The following is a 22,937-nucleotide window of genomic DNA, read 5'->3' on the forward strand; positions in this document are numbered from 1 at the left end:
AATGAATACATCTTTAAAAAAAAAACAACTACTGTTTCTCAGGAAGCTACAGGATGGCAGGTAGTTTTATTGAATTAGTCTAGTCAGATTTTGCATGAGCTCAGTCGATGGTAGATGGTAGACGGCAGGTCAACTGGGAGCAGAATGCTTCATGATAGCAAGAATGACTAAGCTCTTTTTCATGTGGTCTCACATGGAGCATGCCCCAAACTCGGACATGTTTTCATGGTGACCATAGAGAAGCCAGAGATGATGAAGAAACATGCAAGGCTTCTTGAGCTTTAGATTCAGAACTTCACATCATCACTTCTGCCATTTTGTTCCGGCCAAAGCAAATCACAAAACCAGCCCTAGTTAGAGTGGGCAGGAACCACAAGGTTATTGGACAAAGGGTACAGATAAATAGAGGCCATTCAATTAGAGATCATCGATGCTATAAATCTAACAGAGGGTGGAAGGGCCAATTTTGATTCAAGGAGTAGAAAAGGGAAGATAGTGAATAAAAGTTATTTGCAATCTTAATAATCTCAAGCCCGGAAATCAGAAATCTCGTTCTATTATCTAGCCTTGAAATCAAACAAATTGGACTCTTCCTTCTCATTTGCAAATTTCTGTCTGTTTTTCCTATGCAAGTAAATCATCTCCACAGATACAGTTTGTTTTACAATGGTCACAGATTAAAGCTCATTAAATACTTAAAAATATTTTATCACTTCAGTTCAGCCAAATGATTTTACTTAGATTTTTGTTTGACAAAGAGCTAAAAAAAACAAAAACAAAACAAAACACTAAAAAACTTTAATATCTTTTTTTATTCTTCTAGTTAATGAGCAACTTTAGCATTTGCATTAAGTGCTATGGTGGGACACTTAAAAAGAAAGAAGAATTAAAAGATCAACTTCGCTGTGAAATAGCCTTCTCTGGTATGACAGATTTATCAGAAAAAAATTAATAAAATAATAAAAGTATACTCTGATTATAGAAAGCGTAGATGAAGCAGGAGTGCTAAAACATAGATAATATCATTTAACAATGAATATCAATGCTGTTGTGTTGGGCATGTTTAATTTAATGTATAGTCATGCAAATAGGAGGAAGCTGAAGACCATTTAGAGAGAATGTGGGTGGAACCTGTAAGGTGGCACAAAGTCACTATCTTCTTAAGGGAAGAAAGACATCAAGATTGGAATAAGACATAGGTCACCATGAGTAAGGGGTCAGTGTAAGTGACCCCACACCAGCACCAAGATAAGATGAAGTCCTTGAGGCGAGAAGGTAATGTTATCTTAGGTGTCACAAAAAATGTCGCTGTGATCATTTGCTGAACCACACATGTGCGTTTCAGGTGTGGCTGATCACGTCCCTCTGAGCAGAGTCTGAAAGAGAAACCTAGTAAAGCACTTAATATAGTGAGGGGAGAGCAGGCCACTTGGCTGAAAGGGCTGTCATTGGCCAGATCAGGAGTAAACTCAAAGTTCCTTCCTGGTACTCCCCAGAGTTTCTTGAAGATCAGGTGACCTCTAAAGGATGTGGAAAAGGCAGCAGGCCCTGCCAGCACAGAGGAGCATCCAGCAGACCTTTCAAGCACTGATCATGTTCTGCAAGAGGATACTCCAGAAGAAGGAAGTAAAGCCAATGGACCCAGGCCAGGAATTGTAAGTGACAGGTCTCAGACCTGGGGGAAAAAATAGGTGAGAAGGGAGTGTTGCTTCTTTCTATATAAAAGGTCTCTTTAGCATCTCAAGGACAGCAAGCCTCCACATGAAGGAGGTCTGTGGTTGCCCAAATGGGAGCATCTTCCTTCTTTATCATCAAGAGCTTGAGAAAAAACAAGACTGATCCCACAGGCTTTAGGAACTTAAGACATGCTAATCTATGACACAAGCGTATTTTGCATATAAAGTTAATGAATAGAAGAAGTGGCAGGGTTTGAGGGGTTTTGTGTTATTCAAGCTGAAGAAAGAGAACTCAAGCAGAGGGGGACAGTGAGCAATGCTAGAAGAGTCCCGAAAAGTATGGTTGCAATCCAGGACTCAGTTTCAAGAGAACTCAGTATTTTCCAACAAAAGGGAAAATGGAATTGAAAGAAAGAAAGGGAGGGGGATGGATGAAAGCACCAAATCCTAACCACTAGACCACCAGGGAGCACAGGAAGGAAGGAAGGAAGGAAGGAAGGAAGGGGAAAAAATAGCACTAAATAAAGAAAAAGAAAATGGGATAACACACTTGCACAGTCGCACTGGTTGTGCTGACTTTGTAGGTTTTGGTTTTAAGTTTCTTCTAATTGAGAAAGATAAGCTTGGTTTTAGGCTCAATTTCTTTGACTTCCTTGTAAGCAGGCACAGTGGCTTAGGCTTTTGGTCCTTTGTTGCTTTGTTTTCTGCTTTAAATTTAGTAAAACCACTAGCAGAGTACCAATTATATGTAAAGGAATGTAATTTTTAAAAAATTCCTCATGAATTCCAACTATAATTGCTTTAAAATCCTTTAAAGAATCCTGCCTTAAAAAGGAGAATTTCACAGGAAGGTTGTTAGGCTCAGCCCAGACCTAGAGTAATAAAGAGAAAGCCTCCAGAAACTCATTTAAAGGCATCACCATGGGTACACGCAAACACTGTGAAGACAAACACTGTCCATGAGACGTGACGGGAACAGAAAACATACTATAAAATGTAAATTGATTGAACAGACAAGGAACCATGTGCTTTATTTTACTTCCAGGAGACTGTGTGTAATAATGGAAAGATGCAGGGCTTTGGATTCTACAAACGTGCCCTGAATCCCAGCTCTGAGCCCTTTAACTGCACGTGTGACTAGGAAAAGAGACAGTGTCTCTTGACTTTGGTTATCTTACCTCCAAAATGATGAGAAATATACCTATTCCTTAGTGTTATTAAGAGGATTAAATAAGTTTCTATATGTAAAGTGCCAGGCATATAGAAATTTAACAATAATTAAATTATCTTCCAGTCTTGATCCTCTGTCCCTGAAAACTCAACAAAACACTAGAACACAGTTTCACAGATAAATAGCATATGCCTCTCCAGCCATAAAGAGATGGTTCAGTCCAATCGCCAAACTCCACCTTAATCCACAACAGTTTCATGGGTGTGTCAGGCAGAAATAGAATTTAAACTCTGGTTTACCAGAAATCTCAAAATGACATCTGACCTGTCTGGGCTAAATGCTCACTGTGCTTGTGGAGGAGATGGTAAGCAGATGGATCTGTATTGAGCCCCCAAGCTAGGGGGCATGGAATGACTTCATTAAACTGTCTGAGTCTCAACCTTCTCCTTTGTAAAATGAGGCTATTAACTCCCTCACAGACTCACTTCCAGCACTGAACACAAGCAAGTTAGGAAGGCAACCCCCATCACCACAAATGTGGTGGCCTTTAAAAAACTCTGCCCCAAAAACAAAAAACAAAAAAACAAAACAAAAACTCTGCCCATTGGCCACCCAAGTGGCTCCTAGACATTTACCTAAGACCACTGAAAATACATGTGCACACAAAACTTACATACAAATTTCCATAGCAGCATTATTCATCATAGCTAAAAACTGGAAACAATCTAAATATCCATGAGCTGAAAAAAGGATCCTTAAAATGTGGCATATCCATACAATGGAATATTATTTGGTCATAAAAGGGAAGTGCTGATACATCCTACAACATGCGTGAAAATTGAAAACATGCTAGGTGAGCGGCACCTGGCTGGCTCCTGTGGTAAAGCATGCAACTCTTGATCTCAGTATCATGAGTTTAAGCCCCACATTGGGTGTGGAGCCGACTTAAAAAACAAAACAAAAAACAAAAAAAGCAAAGTATGCTAGGTAAGAGAAGCCAGTTACAAAAGATCACATATACAATGATCCCATTTATATGAAATAATCCAGAATAGATACTTGCTGCTGTCTCTATATGAAATGTGTCATCCAGAGACAGGAAACAGTGATTGCCCAAGGCAGAGAAGTAGGGAGGTAGAAGGAGGGAGAGTAACTGCCAACAGGTACAAGGTTTCTTTTTTCTTTTCTTTTTTTAAGATTTTATTCATTTATTTGAGAAGGAGAGAGCACCAGTTGGAGGAGAGGAGCAGAGGGAGAGGGAGAAGCAGACTCCCCACTGAGCAGGGAGCCCAATGTGGGGCTCAATCCCAGGACCCTGTGATCATGACATGAGCCCAGGGCAGACACTTAACCAACCAAGCCACCCAGGCACCCTCAAGTTTTCTTTCTGAGCAATGAAAATATTCTAAAATAAAATGATGGTGGTGGTTGTGTACCTCTGCAAATATACTAAAAATCACTAAGTTATACATATTAAACATGTGGACTTTATGTTATATAAATTATACCTTAGTCTGTTTTTTAAATCTTCAAAAACAGTTACTTTAACTAAGACCTTCTGATTTTTTTCTAAAGATTTTATTTATTTATTCATGAGAGACACAGAGAGAGAGAGAGAGAGAGAGGCAGAGACACAGGCAGAGGGAGAAGCAGGCTCCATGCAGGGAGCCTGATGTGGGACTAGATCCCAGGTCTCCAGGATCACACACTGGGCTGAAGGCGGTGCTAAACTGCTCAGCTACCTGGGCTGCCCAAGACCTTCTAATTTTATTATAAATGTTGGTAACAATAATTATAACAGCTTACTGAGCACTTGTTATGTGCCAGGCAATATTCAAAATCTTTACAAGTACTAATTCCCTTTCCTGACAAGGCTGTCAGGCAAATACCATTATTATACCCATTTTACAGATTAGAAAACTAAAGCTAGTAAGTTGCATCTTAATAATTCAAACACAGAGAGTCTGTTTTTTTTTTTAAATAAAATATGCACCTGGCCATTTAATCCAATAGCAAAATATGGAGAGGAAATCCCTGAAATTCAGAGAGTTGGGGAAATTTTAAAATATTATAACAGAGGCACTTAGGCAGCTCAGTCAGTGAAGCATGCAACTCTTGATCTCAGGGCTGTGAGTTCAAACTCCATGTTGGGTATAGAGATAACTTAATAATTTTTTAAATTAAAATCTTTAAAATAAAATGTTATAACAAATGACAGAACCAAAGTAAGTTAATGCCAAAGAGTAAAATAGATTTTTTTTTGGTTACTTCATACAATAGCAGTGGAAAATGAAAGGCTGGAGATGACATAGTCATGTCCCTCTCTTGTCCTGTATGAAAGCAATATTAAACCCAGGCGGGCTGTTGCTGGGAATCCCCAGTATGTTTTCATTCTCCCATGAGTTACAAGAGGAGGGATTCCGTACAGCAGCACGGTAGAAACAGAAGCCAGGCTAGCAGGCTAGAAGCGAAGACCGAGTCAGGAGCGCAGCCCTTCCTCTGGCGCTAATTATTCACATGGCCTTGGGTAGGTCACCTAACCCCTCTGCACAAATGACAGCTCTCTAACATGAAGCATCCGTTTGTTTTCAAATCTCATCATCTAGCACCTAGTTTCTAGACCGGTCTCAAAAAGATCTTCTCCAATGTCATACTTACTGTCAAACAAATCTTCCTCAAATCCAGCTGTGGGGAGGGAACTGAGATGTGTCTCTTTGTTCCTCACTTTTAATGGTAAGGCCCCTTGAAAATAATAAAGGAATATTTAATAAATGTTGGCTGTATTTCTAGTATGACAAAATAATTTTGGCAATCCTTTAGAGTTAAACATAATTTTGGTAATGCTAACAGTGCTCATTGTGATTATCTCTGAAGGATGAAGATTATAGGGGTTTTTCTTAATTTTCTTTTTTATATTTCTTGTATTATATTTTTTAAAGATATTTTTATTTATTTTTTTTAATTTTTATTTATTTATGATAGTCACACAGAGAGAGAGAGAGAGAAAGAGAGAGAGAGGCAGAGACACAGGCAGAGGGAGAAGCAGGCTCCATGCACCGGGAGCTCGACGTGGGATTCGATCCCGGGTCTCCAGGATCACGCCCTGGGCCAAAGGCAGGCGCCAAACCGCTGCGCCACCCAGGGATCCCCTTGTATTATATTTTATAGACAAAAAAGTGTATTTTTAAAAACTACAGCCCAACATTATGAATGTAGCTACTGGCACTAAACTGTGCGCTCTGTAGCAATTAAGATATTATGTATAGTTTACCACAATAAAAATACCCCCAAAAAATCCATTATGGAGACACTAAAAATAATACAAAGTTCATAAATATTTCTCTGGAAATAATGACCAATTTGTATAAAATCAAACAAAGGCAGAATAGACAAAAACTATGCAGTAGTCTGAAGACACTTTTTTAAAATTTTTATTTATTTATTCATGAGAGCTACAGAAAGAGAGGCAGAGACACAGGCAAAGGGAGAAGCAGGCTCCCTGCAGGGAGTCTGATGTGGGACTCGATCCTAGGACCCCAGGATCATGCCCTGAGCCAAAGACAGACGCTTAACCACTGAGCCACCCAGGTGCCCTGATACAGATATTTAAATCAAAGAATATAGTTTCTTAAATCTGTAACTCTGAAGCCAAATTCATACATTTTGCCAAGTACTGCAGCTGGGATGTCTGAATGTCCACAGTGGTGTAGGGAATCTGCTCTTCTACAAGCTCACAAGAGTTAACAGTCAGCATCTCTTCTCAAAGCCATGGTCAATGGCACCATGTTGGTAGCTTAAAACCAGCCATGGGGGCAGCCCGGGTGGCTCAGCGGTTTAGCGCCACTTTCAGCCCAAGGGTATGATCCTGGAGACCTGGGATCGAGTCCCACGACTGGCTCCCTGCGTGGAGCCTGCTTCTCCCTCTGCCTGTGTCTCTGCCTCTCCCTCTCTTTCTCTCTCTGTCTCTCATGAATAAATAAATTGAAAAAAAACAGCCATGGTTGGAGCATTTACACTCTGGAAATTGGCTAATACTACAAATCAAAGCTCTGTTTTCCCTGGAAAATCAGCTTACCAGCACATCACTGTTTAAGCAATAAATCTGTAAACTGAAAGAAATGTATACTAACAGAATGTCTAAAATCAATGATCTCAACTCATTTTATAAATTTAGAATATAGTTAGGAACAGTGAAAAACATGCCTAAGTGAGTGGCAGGAAAAGGAACCCGAGTTTCCAAATTTCTTTCCCTTACGTCACAAAAACCAAAATGCCCAAAGACAAAGATGCCTTAAGTTTGATATTGCTGTGTTCACGGAACTGCAAGATCAATTTTCTAATCTTTCTGGGGGCAAAACTCCCTCCAAAGCCACCAACCGCTGCAGATAGTAATGGTTTTCTGTCAAAAGCAACATACATCATATCTCTGCATCCTCTCTGAGAAAGGCTTATGACTTCAAAGGACGAATTAACCACTTGTGACCATGGAAACCACAGACAAAAGCAGCTTGAGGAAGTAGCACCGGGCTTGAGATAGGACCCAGTTCACTAGTTAGACTGAGCATTCACCAATGTCAACACCCCACAGGCGCAAACCGTTAATACTTACTTGATCTCTGTTTGGGATGAGGTCTTCCACAAGCCACATGCAGGCGCACGGCCAATGTCACATTCAGAAAAGGAAATTATATCTTTTGGTTATATTTTAATAAGACTCTACTCCACTTTAGTGAAAACATGACCGGCTTAAATCATAACCTTCCTACGCATCATCATCAATAATAGTTTCTGCATGCTGACTACAGTACAGGCTTCATCCTGGAACTGTATATGATCATCCAGTCCTCACCGTAGACTTTGAGATGGATAGCATTATTATCACCATTTTTCCAGAGGTTTGGAGACGTAAAGAACCCTTCCAATGTAGACAATCTACCCCCCCACCTCAAATCCACATTCTAAATCACTCTAGAAATGTGCATACATTCATGATATACCCAAACACTGGTTTTCCCTAACTAGCTATTCCATGATGAATTCAGAATCTCCAGGTAACTCCACTAGAACACACATTTGCTTGCCCAAATGGCAGCAGCACGTGCTTCGAGTATAAAACTAACTGTGTTCATACTAACCTGAGCACAGTATAATCCATCAGATAAATCTTAAGGCACAAACACTGCAACACTGTTTAATTGGAGAGGAAATTTAGTGTATTTCTAAGTGGAAAATTATGTGCCATGCCTCTGGAAAGCGCAGTTTTGAAGCTCTGTTGTTCTTCTAGTGTTTTCAGTTTGATCTTGTGCATCAACATCCCATTCCCACACCTCTAGGAGGAGGAAGAAGATATATAGGCATGAGTCCTCCAGCCCTTACCGGACTGAGCACCAGCAGACATATCAGGTCTGTATTTGTGGACTTCAGAATGGCTAGACATGGTAACCAAAGATTATCATTATTGCATAAGACTGACTTCTTCGAATTATGAACCTTGTTTCATTGAAGATAGAAAAAAATTCTTACACTGAAACTGCAATGAGTCAGGTTTAAGGAGAAAAAAAGTATAACTAGAGAAGACTTGCAACATCATGTAGGGTGAGGCTTTAAAACCCAAAAACCTGTTTTGAGAACCCAGTAAGTCAAAGCAGGCAGAAAGCAGAGAGGTGGACTGAGGAGGGGTTGCAGAGGCAGATTGCAGAGGTCAGCCCCACCACAAGAGGGCGCTACTACTTAGTATGAGCCGACTATTACCACACACCTTCGATTTTCTAGGCAAGGTCAGATAACAATGTTGTATTGTGAAACGGATAAGAAATTTCTAATTATGAAACATGGCAAAGGCCAAACAGAAGATGCCAGCAGGCCAAATCTAGCCTAATATCTTTCCATCCAGTAGAAGGAAAAGAAAGTTCAGAGCTGTTAACTCAACTTACTAAATCAAATAGCCCAAATTCATTTTTCTGTTTTCTACATCAGAACCTCTTTCACAGGGGTTTGGAGAGGTAAAGAACCTTTTCAATGTAGACAACCTACCCCCAAAATCCATTTAAAATCCAATGTATGCACATTCTAAATCACTCCAAAAATGTGCATATGTTCATGATATACCCAAACACTGGTTTTCCCTATCTGGCTAATTCCATGATGAATTCAGAATCTCCAGGTAACCTCTTTTGCAGGGGCACCAGGGTGGCTCAGTGGTTGAGCATCTGCCTTGGGCTCAGGTCATGATCCTGGGATCCTGGGATCCAGGGATTGAGTCCCACATCAATCTCCCCATGGGAAGCCTGCTTCTTTCTCCCTTTGCCTATGTCTCTGCCTCTCTTTCTGTGTCTCTCATGAATAAATAAATAGCGTCTCAAAAAACAAACAAACAAACAAAACCTCTTTTACCATCTCTAAAGATACTACATGTGACTTATTGGAGAGCATCAGCAAAATGAGATATTTGAATCACTGGTGATCTTGCTTCAAACTGCTTGCTAATTGTCAGTTTCTCTCTCGTTTAGTTTCTATAATCTGAGTTTCCAGAAGAGGAGATAATAAGGTCTCTGCTATCTTTATTTTAGTTGTATTCTACTTAACATCATCTTTTTGCCAGCGTCTATGCTCTTTTTATAGCTATATTTACATAAATGTCCTACTCCAGTTTATATTTGATCGCCTGGTCTTTGTTTTAATTTTCACACGCAAAAATGAAAGCTGCAGCAAAGGTTAGGGGTGCCTTGAAGAGAGGCCCTGTCTAAACAGTCAAAGGGGTCAAACAGTGACAGTTCGGTGGATTGCTCATGTGGATTGCTGCCCAGCAATCAACTGCCATTAATCTTAAAAATAAAGCATCAGAAATCACATTTTCTCTCTGTGTGTGCCTTCAAAACCTCATTCCTGTTTGAACATAAGGTCCAAACATAGCTACTAGCAAATTTTGAAACATTTAGGATTGGTAGTTCCCATCAAGAAGTGAAAACTGAGAGGGCAAGCCACAGCTGGATCCCACTCTGGAACAGGTCTAGGTTGCCCATCCCGTGGGCATCTGGCCATTCAAAACTCGAAGGTCCCTGATTTACTAGTAAAGTTGAGCATCTTTTCCTGTGTCTATTGGCCATCTGGATATCTTCTTTAGAAAAGTGTTTGTTCTTGTCTTCTGCCCATTTTTTATTTGGATTATTTGGATTTGGAGTATAGAGTTATATATAAGTTCTTTATACTGGTGATTACCAGAGGTGGGGTGAGGGGTGGAGGGATTAAGGTGAATAGGTGAAGAGGATTAAAAATATACTTATTGTGGGACACCTGGATGGCTCAGTGGTTGAGCATCTGCCTTAGGCCCAGGTCATGATCCTCTGGGGTTCTGGGATCAAGTCCCGCTTTGGGCCCCCTGTGAGGAACCTGCTTCTCCCTCTGCCTGTGTCTCTGCCTCTCTTTCTCTGTGTCTTTCATGAATAAATAAATAATAATTTAATAATTAATTATTTAATTAAATAAATTAAGATTAATATTTTAGTTTTTAATTTATTATTTATTATTTTTTTCATGAAAAATAAATAATAATTTAAAAAATACTTATTGTGATGAGCACTGGGTAAGGTATAAAATCGTTGAATCTCTATATTGTACACCTGAAACTAATACAACACTGTATGTTAGCTACACTGGAATTAAAGAAAAAGAAACAAACAAACACCCGAATGTCTGGGGAGGACACACGCACACTGCCCTTTACTAACACTTTCTGCTAGCTTCCATCCCCACCTCACAGTTTTCCTTACCTCTCTGGCTCTAGAAGATATTTGAGTTAGTGACCCCTGCTCTAGACCTTCAGCCAACCTCATCTTTGACACAATTTCTTATGATTAGGAATTAACTTCAACATCTTACATAAGAGTTCAGTCAATACTGTTTCAATTACTTCAGAGTCGCTTCCCATAGACTGGTAGCTGCTGCCTAAGGGAATAATCATATTATCCGATGATTGTGGTCATTTTCAGCTTTCATAGTATCATGTACATGGCCATAAAATTCAGCATTCATCTGTTTATTCCTATTACCTATAAGATAAAAGCTTGACCTGGCCACTGGCATTCAGGGTCCTTCAGCATTCGGCCTTCAACCTAAGTGTTTGAAGCCTCTACCTTCCTCACCAACACAAAGTCTCTGCCACTCACACAAATCTGGCCCATGCCTACTGATTTGCTCATGGACTCCCCCCTCCCTTCCCTTTCTGCCCTTCCAACCTCTCCTCACTCTTCAGAGTTTAGCTCAAACTCCACTTTTTCCTGTAGGCTTTACTAAGTCACCCCAGATTCAAAGGATCTTGCCTCCTTTTAAAGGTAAATAAACAAAGTCTCACTTCCTTTTAACTGCTCAATAAACATTTAGTGAATGAATGAGTGGATTCCAGCATGACCACATTCTTATGGCCACTTAATTATGACCAGGTTGCTTAACCTTTTTCAGATAGTTTCATCACCTGCAAAAATGTGGTTTGGGCAAGAAGTGACTGAGATGTTGTCTTGAAATTATCTAGCAGAGACGCTACAGATACTCAAAAGATATTAGGTAGTACAAAGACTAGAGAAGTATTAGCCTGATTTACTGCCTTCCTATTTGCATTTAGTTAACTTTTCGATTATGTATAGTGTCTCTTCCTAGCGACATTATTGGATCAAGGACTCATTTCTTAACACTCTTTTCTATCATTCACTGTGGCTAGCATGGAGTTTTGCTAATAAAACATTGTTGATGAGTCAATAGCTTCTCTCTTTAAAAATATTTCTGAAGACTGTCTGGTGACACTGGAAATTTCCTCCTTTAGAGATATTCTCTCCTAAATTAAGCACTGCCCCAGCTAATATCCAAACCTGCTGGGAGATAGTAACAAATTATGTTGCATTAGGTATTAATACACCCCTGGTTAGACTTTTTTTGCTTACAAGGAGCAGAAACAAGCTTGCAGATAGTTGCTGTTATATGAAGTATGATACTGGTTTGTTTAATCCAACACTTCGGTAGAATTTACTTTATTTAATGTCTTTGCAATATAATTGCAACATAGAAATAAGGGGGACAAGAGAAATACAGATATTGCCCTATGGAGGAGGACAAGAAGTGCAGTTTGATGCAGTGCACCATCAGAATTGCACCAAGATGGCAGCAGGAAGCAGGGTGACTGACTGTCATGATTAGCCTCACACTAAGAGGTTCCAAAGATACAAGACATTTGTTGCTGAAAGCAGAAAATCCCAGATAAACTGGGATGAGTTGGTCATCCTCAGGAACCACTAAACTCTCACCAAAAGACACACTTCCTCTAACTTCAAAAGTGTGCTTAGACTCAGTACTGCACACGAAGCAACACAAACCTGTCCCTGGCTGGTTATCAGCTGGTTAGAGCAAAGGGCTAATGAGGCCAAGGCTAAAGGTTTGATTTCCCAGGAAACTTTGCTCTCTTCCACAATCAGAGTCTGCTTGCTTCTCTTAAGCCAGCCATTCTCCAATGTCACTGATCAATCACAAGGGGAACAAGGAGAGAGAAAGCACGGCTACTTGGACCAGATCCTCCAAGGCTGCTTGTAACCTGGTGGGGGCACCCTGATGTTCTCCTTGGGCATGAATGCCGAGTGAGTGAATAATGTCATGTAAAGAGACTCACCTGCTGAATTTCCTGCTTAAATGTTTTTTTTTTTTTAAGGTTTTATTTATTTATTTTAGAGAGAGCAACAGAGCAAGAGCAGGGGGGAGGGGCAAGGGGAGAAGCAGACTCCCTGCGGAGCAGGGAGCCTGATGAGAGGCTCATCCCAGGACCCCAGGACCATGACCTGAGCCAAAGGCAGTTGCTTAACTGACTAAGCCACCTAGGTGCCCCTTTAAATGGGTTTTCAATAACAATAGTACATAGCATAGTGGCAAATTTCCACCACATTTTCTCCCAGATTTCATTCTAATACTGTGAGACAGGCCTGGCACACAGCAAACTCAGCAGGTCTGGGATCATCTGTGGTCACAGAGCCAGAAAGCAGGAGATGGAGCTGGAAACTTCCCCTCCAAGGGATTATTTGTCTTTGCGGTGATAGTGGTGGAGGCAGTGACAGAGGTCACAGCTGCCTGTGCTCCAACAAAACACACACAGTCTGAATGTTGAGCTTGACTTTGTACATTTCTCCTTCCTTTTTTTTTTTTTTTTTTTAATATTTTTTTTAAATTTTTTTTATTTATTTATGATAGTCACAGAGAGAGAGAGAGGCAGAGACACAGGCAGAGGGAGAAGCAGGCTCCATGCACCGGGAGCCTGATGTGGGATTCGATCCCGGGTCTCCAGGATCGCGCCCTGGGCCAAAGGCAGGCGCCAAACCGCTGCGCCACCCAGGGATCCCTACATTTCTCCTTCCATAAGGATTCCAGAACTCTTTGGGACCCAAGAACCACGCAGTGCAGCCCGAAAATTCTCCAGCGTCTTGCGGAACATCAGCTGGGGCATGCTTGTGGGCTGATGGTTTCCTGCGTGCGGAAAGGCCTTATAATGCGCATTCACATTTTCCACCCTGTTGCTCAGGCCCAGAGGATCCAGGGAAGCATCCCCCCTTTTAATGTTTAGATGCTGCCAGTTTCTGTACCTCCCTCTTTCATGTCTTTACCTTCCCCTAGACTTTTCTGCCTAAATCCACAGAGTTGGGTGGCGTTCCTATTAGTAAACTGAAAGGTGAATTTCCCAAACACATTTAATTTTCCTTTAGAAGATATGTGGGTGGGTTGAAAACCACTCTGTGTCATACATACATGTTACTCATTAACTGACTTCAAAAAAAAAAAAAAAAACAGCCTCAGCTAGATTAGGAGTCATGTGAAGAAAGCTTCCTGCAGTGTGAGAATTGGGCAAAGCTAAAACGCAGAGTTTTTCACAGGATTGAGGGGATTCGGAAATGAGCCTCTGAACTTATGTCCTGACTTGGGGACTGACGCGTACACCATGGTGAAGAAAAGTCTGTCTTCCAGTGACACGGTATTCCGGTTTGAGACTCCCGGCAGCCCGAGAAAGACAGGCCCTGAGGCCCCGCACAGCTCCACAGACAGCCCCGGCTCTGTGTTTCTCAGGTGGGTACCTCCCGTGTGTCACCTTGGCGGCCTCAGGACCTGACAGGCGTCCCCTGGGGAGCTCTGTCCTCATGCACGGGGGTCGCAATCTGCCAAGGGGAAGGAGATGGTGCAGCCCAGGCATTTGGGCCAGTGGATTAGAAGAGGGGACATAGCAAGGAATGTGACTTGCTGAGCAAATAGAATGATTACCTTATAATCATAATATATATATATGTGATTAATAATATAATAATATATATAATAGGGCAAATAATTGTTGCCCTATTAAGGCAAATAATTGGGCAAATAATTGTTGCCTTTTTTAGTACTCTTTTTGAAGATTTTATTTCTTTATTCGACAGAGAGAGAGAGAGAGAGCCCAGCACGGGGAGCAGCAGGCAGAGGGAGAGGGAGCAGCAGGCTCCCCATTGAGCAGAGCGCCAGATGTGGGGCTCAATCTCAGGACCTGAGGACCATGACCTGAGCTGAAGGCAGACTTAACTGAGCCACCCAGGCTCCCTAGGACTTTTTTTAGTAGCCGATGACTGGTTGGCTATGCCGTTCTTTGATTCTTGATCACTTGCAGATTCATAGGAAAGGAAGTCAATTAATTAAGCCAAAAACCTTACTTCAGTGTCAGAATTACCTGTGTCATTATCAAAAAAGTAAATGTGGGGGCTTTCTAAATTAATTATCAAACTAGTATTAGCTGTGCTGTAGGTTCAACTATTTACTATACAGTGATTTAGAGCAGCTTTGGCTTGATTGAGAACACACTCTTTTTAGCTGTAAATATTAATATCTATATAAACATCATTCTGAGAATTACATGTTTTCAATGAGAATTAATGTTATCGCTTCTTTATTCATTTTGGCCTCATAATAATTCTCTAGGAACTTACAAAATGTAGAAATCAAATCGGAAATCCAGAAAAAGTTTCTCACCCAATTTTGATGTAAACTTTAAAGTTACTTCCATGTAAACCTCCCAAGTGAGTACAGAGGAATGACCTCCACACTGGAAGTTTACTTTTACACAACACCATAGCTAGAAAGTTGATCATTTGTTTTGTTTTCTCATCACTGTAAATCATTTATACAAAAAGGTCCTGACCAAAATTACAGCTTTTAAAAATCAAATGGAAACCAAGAAATCCTACTTCATTCAACAGCATTTGCATATCAAAATGTCAGGTTACAAAAACAAATGTAATAATTTTCTTTTTTTTAAGACTTTATTTATTTATTTGAGAGAGAGAGAGCACCAGCAGGGAGAGCAGGAGAAGGAGAAGCAAACCCCCCCACTGAGCAGGGAGCCAAACTCAGGGCTCAATCCCAGGACCCTGGGATCATGGCCTGAGCCCAAAGCAGAAGCTTAACTGACTGAGCCACCCAGGTACCCCAAAACAAGTGAAATAATTTTTTAAAAGAAGTTCTGGGGGGGGATCCCTGGGTGGCCCAGCGGTTTAGCGCCTGCCTTTGGCCCGGGGCGCGATCCTGGAGTCCCGGGATCGAGTCCCACATCAGGCTCCCGGCATGGAGCCTGCTTCTCCCTCCTCCTGTGTCTCTGCCTCTCTCTCTCTCTGTCTATGATAAATAAATAAATCTTTAAAAAAAAAAAAAAAGAAGTTCTGGGGATAAAGAACCTGAATTTATGCAAAATGTTGTATGATACCTCTGCTTTTAGGTTAGCTTAGTTTTTCCATCCATCGTTAAAATGAATCTATCTCACTTGAATTGTCTGAGCAAAAGCACAACTCCTATAACTGAAGATATAAAACCTGAAAATGTAATTTCCATATTTTGCTGAATTTCTAATGTTTTTCAAATTATTTTGTCTGCTTCATCCACCTCTTCTTCTTTTTTTTTTTTTAAAGGTTTTATTTATTTATTCATGATAGTCACAGAGAGAGACAGAGAGAGAGAGGCAGAGACACAGGCAGAGGGAGAAGCAGGCTCCATGCACCAGGAGTCCAACGTGGGATTCGATCCCGGGTCTCCAGGATCGCGCCCTGGGCCAAAGGCAGGCGCCAAACCGCTGCGCCATCCAGGGATCCCCATCCACCTCTTCTGTAGATAATGCCAACTCTTCTAGGAGCTCAAGATCAAATCAGGAAAAATAAAATTAAAATGCAGAAACAAATATTTAAAATATATAATATACAGGAAGTATAATTTAAATAAACATATTATTCAAATAAATTTAAATGAATAGAATAAAAATAAAATTAAAACCTGCCTCAACCTAAACTCATGCCTCTTTCAAATATAGCCCAGGCCTATCTCACCTGCATATTTGAATATTCAAATTCAAATGTTTATATTAGTATCTATATACTAAGTGTTTTTTTTTTTAATGTGTATTAGAACCCATCTCAAAACATTATATGTATCTCCAAATAGTTTGGGCATTGAAAAACTTTTTAAGTTTGGTTGAAAAAATCTACTCAGTGTATTATATATAAAATCATTCAAAATAATTTGTGGAAGCATTTAAGCACATGTTGGTTAATTACCTGCAGTAAAAAATAAGACCAGGTAAATACTTCCCCTTACCTTCTAATAAATACTAAGAATTTATGACTTATGTGGTATCCCGTTATCATTTCCCGAACAGAAGTAATAAAATGTACTCTGATATCAACAAACTACTTCATACAGGCACAGATACAATTTATGCAGTGCTCCTATTTAATCATTCAACAAAGATTTATTGAGCGACTATCATGCCAGGCTACGCAGAACACACATGGATATGATCATGAGCAAGATAGACCTAATCTCTGCCTTCACAGAGGTTATGAGTTTAATGTCAAAGACAGGCTAAAAAATTATGAATGCATGAATGCATACACCTATACACATGATTCTTATATTAGTAGCACCTGGGTGGCTCCGTGGTTGAGTGTCTGCCTTTGGCCCCAGTCATAATCCTGGGGTCCTGGGATCAAGTTCCACATCCACTCCCTGTGTGGAGCCCGCTTCTCCCTCTACCTATGTCTCTGCCTCTCTTTGTCTCTCAGGAATAAATAAATAAAATCTTTAAAAAAATAATAATTCTCATATTAACATATGTTATCAGAGGAAACAATTACGGGGCTGAGAAAGAACAAGATAGGGCAAGCTAACTTAGATGGGATGACAAGTCAAGGACTCTTTAAGGAAGTGATAATTCAGCTGTTTGAGAGAATGAGAAAAGAGCCAACCGTGGACTGACCATGGAAAGGACATGTTGCCCTGACATAGGGAAGATCTTACATCTTGAGGAACCCGGGGACAGTGGCATCTGATGGCATCTGCAGAAGGAGCTCAGAATTCTATTTTAACTGCAGTAGGAAACCAGTTGGTGGTTTAGAATAGAGGAGTATCACAATATGTTGCTCCCTTTAGGAGGGCATTCTGGCCCTTCTATGGGTGATTTCCAGGTTTTTGCTCAAGCAATATTGCATCCTGCCCATGTCTCCCCATGTGTCTGTAATACCCAGCAGAGATAATACTGGTCACAGATGACAGGCATGACTCACACTGCTCATGATGTCAACTTCTGTTTCAAAGTGTTGTGTCATGTATGCTCCTACCCACAACTATTCTGCTGCCTACACAACATTGGCATTGTCTGACTTTTTAATTTTTTTCTAATCCAAAAGCTGTGAAATGGCATCTCAATGGGGTTTTAATGTTCGTTTCCCTTATTAATACAAAAGGAGCATCTTTTCAACATGTTTGTTGCTAATTTTAATTTCCTTTTCTATAATATACCTTCTTATAGATTTCTGACCCTTTTGGGCAGGAGGCAGGGGGAAGATGAGTTACTAATTTTTTCTTATTTTTAGATAGTGGGGTTGTGTGTTTTTTGTGCTATTGAGTTGGAGTTCTTTTTTTTTTTTTTTTTTTTGATTGCTTGATTGATTTATGAGAGACACAGACAGAGAGAGGGGCAGAGACACAGGCAGAGGGAGAAGCAGGCTCCAAGCAAGGAGCCTGACATGGGACTCAATCCAGGGTCTCAAGGATCACACTCTGGGATGAAGGCAGTGCTAAACTGCTGAGCCACCCAGGCTGCCCTGGAGTTCTTTATATATGTTGGATGTTAACCTCTTATCAGATATATCACTTGTGAATATCTTCTCCTACTCAGTAGGTTGCCTTTGCATTTTGTTGGTGGTTTCCTTTGCTGTGTAAAAGCTTTTTAGTTTGATACAGTTCCATTTGTTTATTTTTGCTTTTGTTGACCTTGCCTGTGGAAACGATCCAAAAAAAAAAAAAAAAAATCCAGAAAGATGAGGCAGACTAAGCTGGAATGTGGGACCAGGGTGGGACCAGACCAGGCCTGCTCAGACTCCCTCAGTGCTCTTGTTTGGAGGTCGCCCCAGGTTACAGTCAACAATGACCACTGTAGGCCCAAGGAAGTGCTGCAGTCACATGCATTATGCCTCCGCCCGGTGGCCCCAATAATTCTGTTTTTGTTCATCTACTGTTCCAGCTGCCACCAGTGAATGGTAAAGGAAATGTTGGTCCTCCTCTCCCCTCCCAATAGCCATGATTTTTCTTAGCCACACCCACTTCTGCTTGTAGGGAAACAACAGGAGCACTTTTTCGTACCTGAAGAAGAGGAACACTGTAGATGTCATATTATGACCCATTTTCACTAGATGAGCCCATGGTTCCAGCTCCTGTTCTCTGGAGCTGTAGAGATAAGGGTTATATTTAGAACCTGGAGGGAGCAGCCTTCTGGGAAGTAGGTTTACTTCTTCAGGAGAAGGGATGAAGAGGTAATAGTCAAAAGAAAGTGAGACTGTGTTAAGAGGATATAGTAGTAGTAGTTGTAGTGTTCTAAGGGTGGAGTATTTCAGTGAATGGCGTACCTCTATTTATAGTGGGTAAGGTTTACCAGCAGGACCTGAGAACTCTGCTGAGCCTCAGAGGAGAGTGAAGGGCCAGTTGTCAGAAAGCAAAGAGATAGTGAAGTATGGCAGGATGTAGTGAAATGCATCCGTGGAAGTGAGAATGAGCAGGTAAAGTATGCAGGAATAGGCATCTCTTATAGGATGGTTAGAATTTTCCCAGAGAACAGAACTCCCCAGTAGCTAACCTGGCCAGGAGAGAACAGACCTGCAGTCTCTTTCCCAAACATCTCCAGACACTTCCCCACAGTCTACTTATACCAAGCACTCAATATTCTCTCAGTGCACATGTGCTATCCTTGCACCACACTTTTGAACATGCTGGAACACCCCCCCCCCCCGCCCCCGCCAACTGCCTCAAAAATTTCTATTCATCTTTCATTATGTACCTCCAGAAAGGTCTATTCAGATATTTGGGGAGACTTTCTACTTCCACTCCTCAGAAGTAGCTGCCCTTTTTATTTGTTGGTATCATATCCTATACTAACCACTTATCAGAATGGATTGTCAGAAGGGGTGTATTTATTACAAAGTCAACGAAGCTTAAGCTTCTACCCTCCCTTATATGGGCCCCTTCCAAGGCCCTGGGAGTGTCTGTAGCAAGCTCTTCACAGAGTCATATATTTCTGCAAACCTTTCAGATAATATTTTAACTACAATTATGACTGCTCTCTCCTCACTCCCAATTTTCTGTCACATTTGCCCTCCAGTCTGATGGGCAAGGGCTTTTCTGATGTTATGAGCTAAGGGGAGGTTGTTTGGGATTCGTGGCATTTATTATGTGATTTGCTACGTGTGCATAAGTTGTAGCTAGCCAACCTGGCTTCCTGGAATATCCCCGCTACCAAGGGCAGAGGTGATATCATGACATGAATATGACTTCCAGGAACCGTTTATCAGTATGTAGACAGTGAAAGAAAGACAAGACTGGAAATGTACAGGATTGGAAGCTAGTGTCTGGTAAACTCTTCCAGTCATCAGATGTATAAATTCTAAGTGGTGGACTCTGTTCTTATTTAATGCCAATGCCAAACAGAAGCTCTCTCCTGTTAGGACTATAAACTCAATAATGCAGCTGATATCATTATAAGTACACCAAACTTTTTTTCTTTTTTGGTAGTAATTGTACAATTTATCAGAATTTCTATGTTTATGGGACACAAACCCAAGGTAATACTAGAAAGAGCAATTGCCTTTGTGTCCCATAATAGATCACATATTAACATGACATTATTAAGAGTGGGTTAGAATCCAAAAGAAAATGTCTAGCCATGAATCAAAATTATGGTTTTTCTAGAGAAAAGACTAAGTTATGTCTTTATTGAAAATATTATAAAATTATTGCCATGTGAAGAGATCAGTGAATATCAGCTAAAAATTGTAAGTATCATGTCTAACAAAAAGTCAGGCAAGTGTACCTCAGTTGCAGATTCTAGAAGTTGCCTCCATGGGTAACTATATGGAGTTTCCAAGAGGGCAAATTGGCTAGCGCTGCCAAGAAGTACAGGAGTGATGAATGAGTGCTTCTTTATAGCCAACAGCACTAAAAAAAACTATTTGCACAGTGACTTACTCATGGGAAATTTTTACAGATGTGACCTTACAAACCTTAGTGGCTTTTTGCTCTGGTAGATGGATAATGGTAGTTACTCTCTACATTGCTTAGATAATGAAGAAAGGAACAGAAAAAGGAAATGAAGTTTTCTATTGTGCTTGTACAGCAAAATTAAGCCAACAAAATTAGTTCAGGTAGTGAAGATACAGCCAGATAGGTGGCCACAATGGCATTACCCAAATTCATTGACCAATTTATTCCCCTGGCATGGCTTTAAATTATTTGGGCTATTTCCAAAATATCAAATCCGTCCACAAGGGTGATTTCATTCAGTTTCTTCAGCCCACTCAGGGTAACTTTTCCAACCCCAGAGGGGACACTGGTTTCAGAAGTAGGCTTTGAAAAAACTTAACTTTGAAAGAAACTTGAAAGAAACTAACTTTGAAAGAACAAAGTTAAGGAGACCTATCTGGGATCTTGATTCTATGCTGATCGATTATGTGATTCGGGTTTCAGTTAAAATTGTTTGTAAAAAGACAAGGGTATTTGTCCTAGGTACTTTCCAGGAGTGGTGAAAGGGAATTACCCACTTCATTTAACAAGCAGTTATGGAATGCTTTCTATAATCTTTGTATAGGAGTATTCTATAGGGAAGACTGCGTGGGGAATTTCAACATTTACTAGTGGTATAAACTCCCTGTGCTTCACCTTCCTTAATGGTAAAATGGGAACAATGACAGAACTGCAGATAATATTCAACAAGACTAATACATAAAGTGCCAGGCCCACAGCAAATGTTCTAACGAGGTTATTATAAGGCAATAGGGATGAACCACAGAGAAATCATGGTATACTTACTCACTGCCTAGAACTCTTAGAGGCCAGCAATAATACATCCTTTCATCTCTACCTCCAGCATCTGGTGTAGAGAATAAACTATCATGAGAAGAGAGCCTTGCAAAGTAAATAAATGGCTGAAAACCCAACTCTTGTTTCCAGAGGGTCCAATTTCTGTTGGTGACAGACACAGCCCCAGGCACAAGGCAAGCAATGTGCATGTACTATGAAAATTAAATTACCAGCCTAACTGTCCAATCTAGAATTTCCCTCAGCGTGTTTACAGCTAATCCCCATGTTTCAAAACTTACATCTAGAAATAAGTGCACGTGTCAAATGTTTAGTGCCACAAAATCAACCTTCCCTAATGTGAAAAACTAATAGCTGTCAGGACTCTCCTGGAAACAAACAAAAAAACTATTTTATTACTTCAATAAACCCAACAGAGCAGAACAATGTGCCATGAATACATCTCACTCCAAACACACACCTGTGAAAGGAAAATCAACCCAGAAGCAGGAGCAGTGAAGTCATACCGGTGTCTGACTGGTATGAGCCTCCAGACTTGTCCTTTGGACACTGGGAAATGCTGGCTGTGGCCTGGCTGGCTTCCCTGATCCTATGTCTTACTGCAGGAAGCTCACACACGCTGGACCTGCCTTTGCACCTTCTGATCTGCCCCCAACAGTCCAGCGGAGGAAATTCTATGTTGTCCTTCAAAACTGGACCAGATATCCCTGCCTGCAGAAAGCCTCCCTTGACACCCTCTTCTGTGCTACATTGTATCTTGTTTACTTCCATGACAGCATTTATCACATACTGCATTACTCTTGTTGGGTTTGTCTTTCTTCACTTTGCTGCCTTGTTTCTTCTTCTTCTTCTTTTTTTCTTTTCTTTTCTTTTTTTTTTTTTAAGATTGCATTTATTTATTTGAGAGACAGCATCAGAGAGAGAGAGAAATCACAAGCAGTGGGGGAGACATAGAGGGAGAAGACTTGTGGCTGAGCAGGGAGCCTGATGGGGGACTCGATCCCAGAATCCTGGGCTCATGACCTAAGCTGAAAGCAAAGGCAGATGCTTAACTGACTGAGCCACCAAGGTGCCCCTGCTGCCTTATTTCTCACCAACCAGTCAGCATGTCTTGACACAAAATAGACAACAATAAATGTCAGATGGTGGTAGGTGACAGAGCTCCTCTGAGTTGAGAGGCAAAGCTGATCTTTGCTGGGGTGCTGCTGAAGTGGTCTCAAGAAGGCTGAAGCTCAGCAGAGGATCCAGGCACACAAGGGAGGAAGGGGCTCGATGCAGGAGAACAGCCAGAGGCAAAGCCAAATGATGTATCACGCCTTCTGACTCACGGTCCTGGACCCTCTCACTGTTCCACATTGATTTATTATTAGACCTGAACTAGTATTTGCCTCACTGTGGTCCCAAATGTTTTATCCTTGCAATTGGGAAAAGAGAGGGGGAAGTTATAGGGAGCTGTAGAGGCTGAGATTTCTGTTTCCATAAATTGAAGTGCAAACTTAATTTTAATTTATTTTCACATTGAATTCAGTTTAAAAATAAACTCAAGTTACTGTGAAATTGAATTAAACTAGATATAAAAGAAAAAAAAGGGATGTAATAAAGCATTGGTTTTTAATTTAATGAATAATCCCTCACACACACTACACACTTTCATACCTGCATGCCTCTTCCCCTGCTCTCTCTCTTTGCCT

General features: G+C 40.8%; 1 protein-coding gene and 1 long non-coding RNA gene across 7 annotated transcripts in view; one reads left to right on the forward strand and one right to left on the reverse strand.

Moving 5' to 3' along the window:
* Nucleotides 1–22,937, reverse strand: part of LOC118350176 (uncharacterized) — a 323,534-nt gene that overhangs the window by 270,159 nt on the left and 30,438 nt on the right. Inside the window, exons 4-5 of one of the 4 annotated variants that reach the window (XR_004803487.2) lie at nt 18,523–18,606; nt 14,245–16,018 (exon numbers count right to left, since the gene is read on the reverse strand). The exons of the other annotated variants lie outside the window; for them this stretch is intronic. This is a non-coding gene — a long non-coding RNA (uncharacterized LOC118350176). Of the gene's footprint in view, nt 1–14,244; nt 16,019–18,522; nt 18,607–22,937 lie in introns of those variants that run through there. 4 annotated transcript variants of the gene reach the window in all.
* Nucleotides 13,677–22,937, forward strand: part of GRAMD2B (GRAM domain containing 2B) — a 110,455-nt gene continuing 101,194 nt past the window's right edge. The window contains exon 1 of one of the 3 annotated variants that reach the window (XM_049116012.1): nt 13,677–13,938. In XM_049116012.1, the coding sequence (XP_048971969.1) occupies nt 13,814–13,938 (125 nt within the window). In that variant the 5' untranslated portion in view covers nt 13,677–13,813. The remainder of the gene's footprint in view (nt 13,939–22,937) is intronic. The other 2 variants (XM_025432062.3, XM_049116015.1) reach the window with 2 other exon arrangements.

Source organism: Canis lupus, chromosome 11, assembly GCF_003254725.2.
Source record: "Canis lupus dingo isolate Sandy chromosome 11, ASM325472v2, whole genome shotgun sequence".
Taxonomy (NCBI): domain Eukaryota; kingdom Metazoa; phylum Chordata; class Mammalia; order Carnivora; family Canidae; genus Canis; species Canis lupus.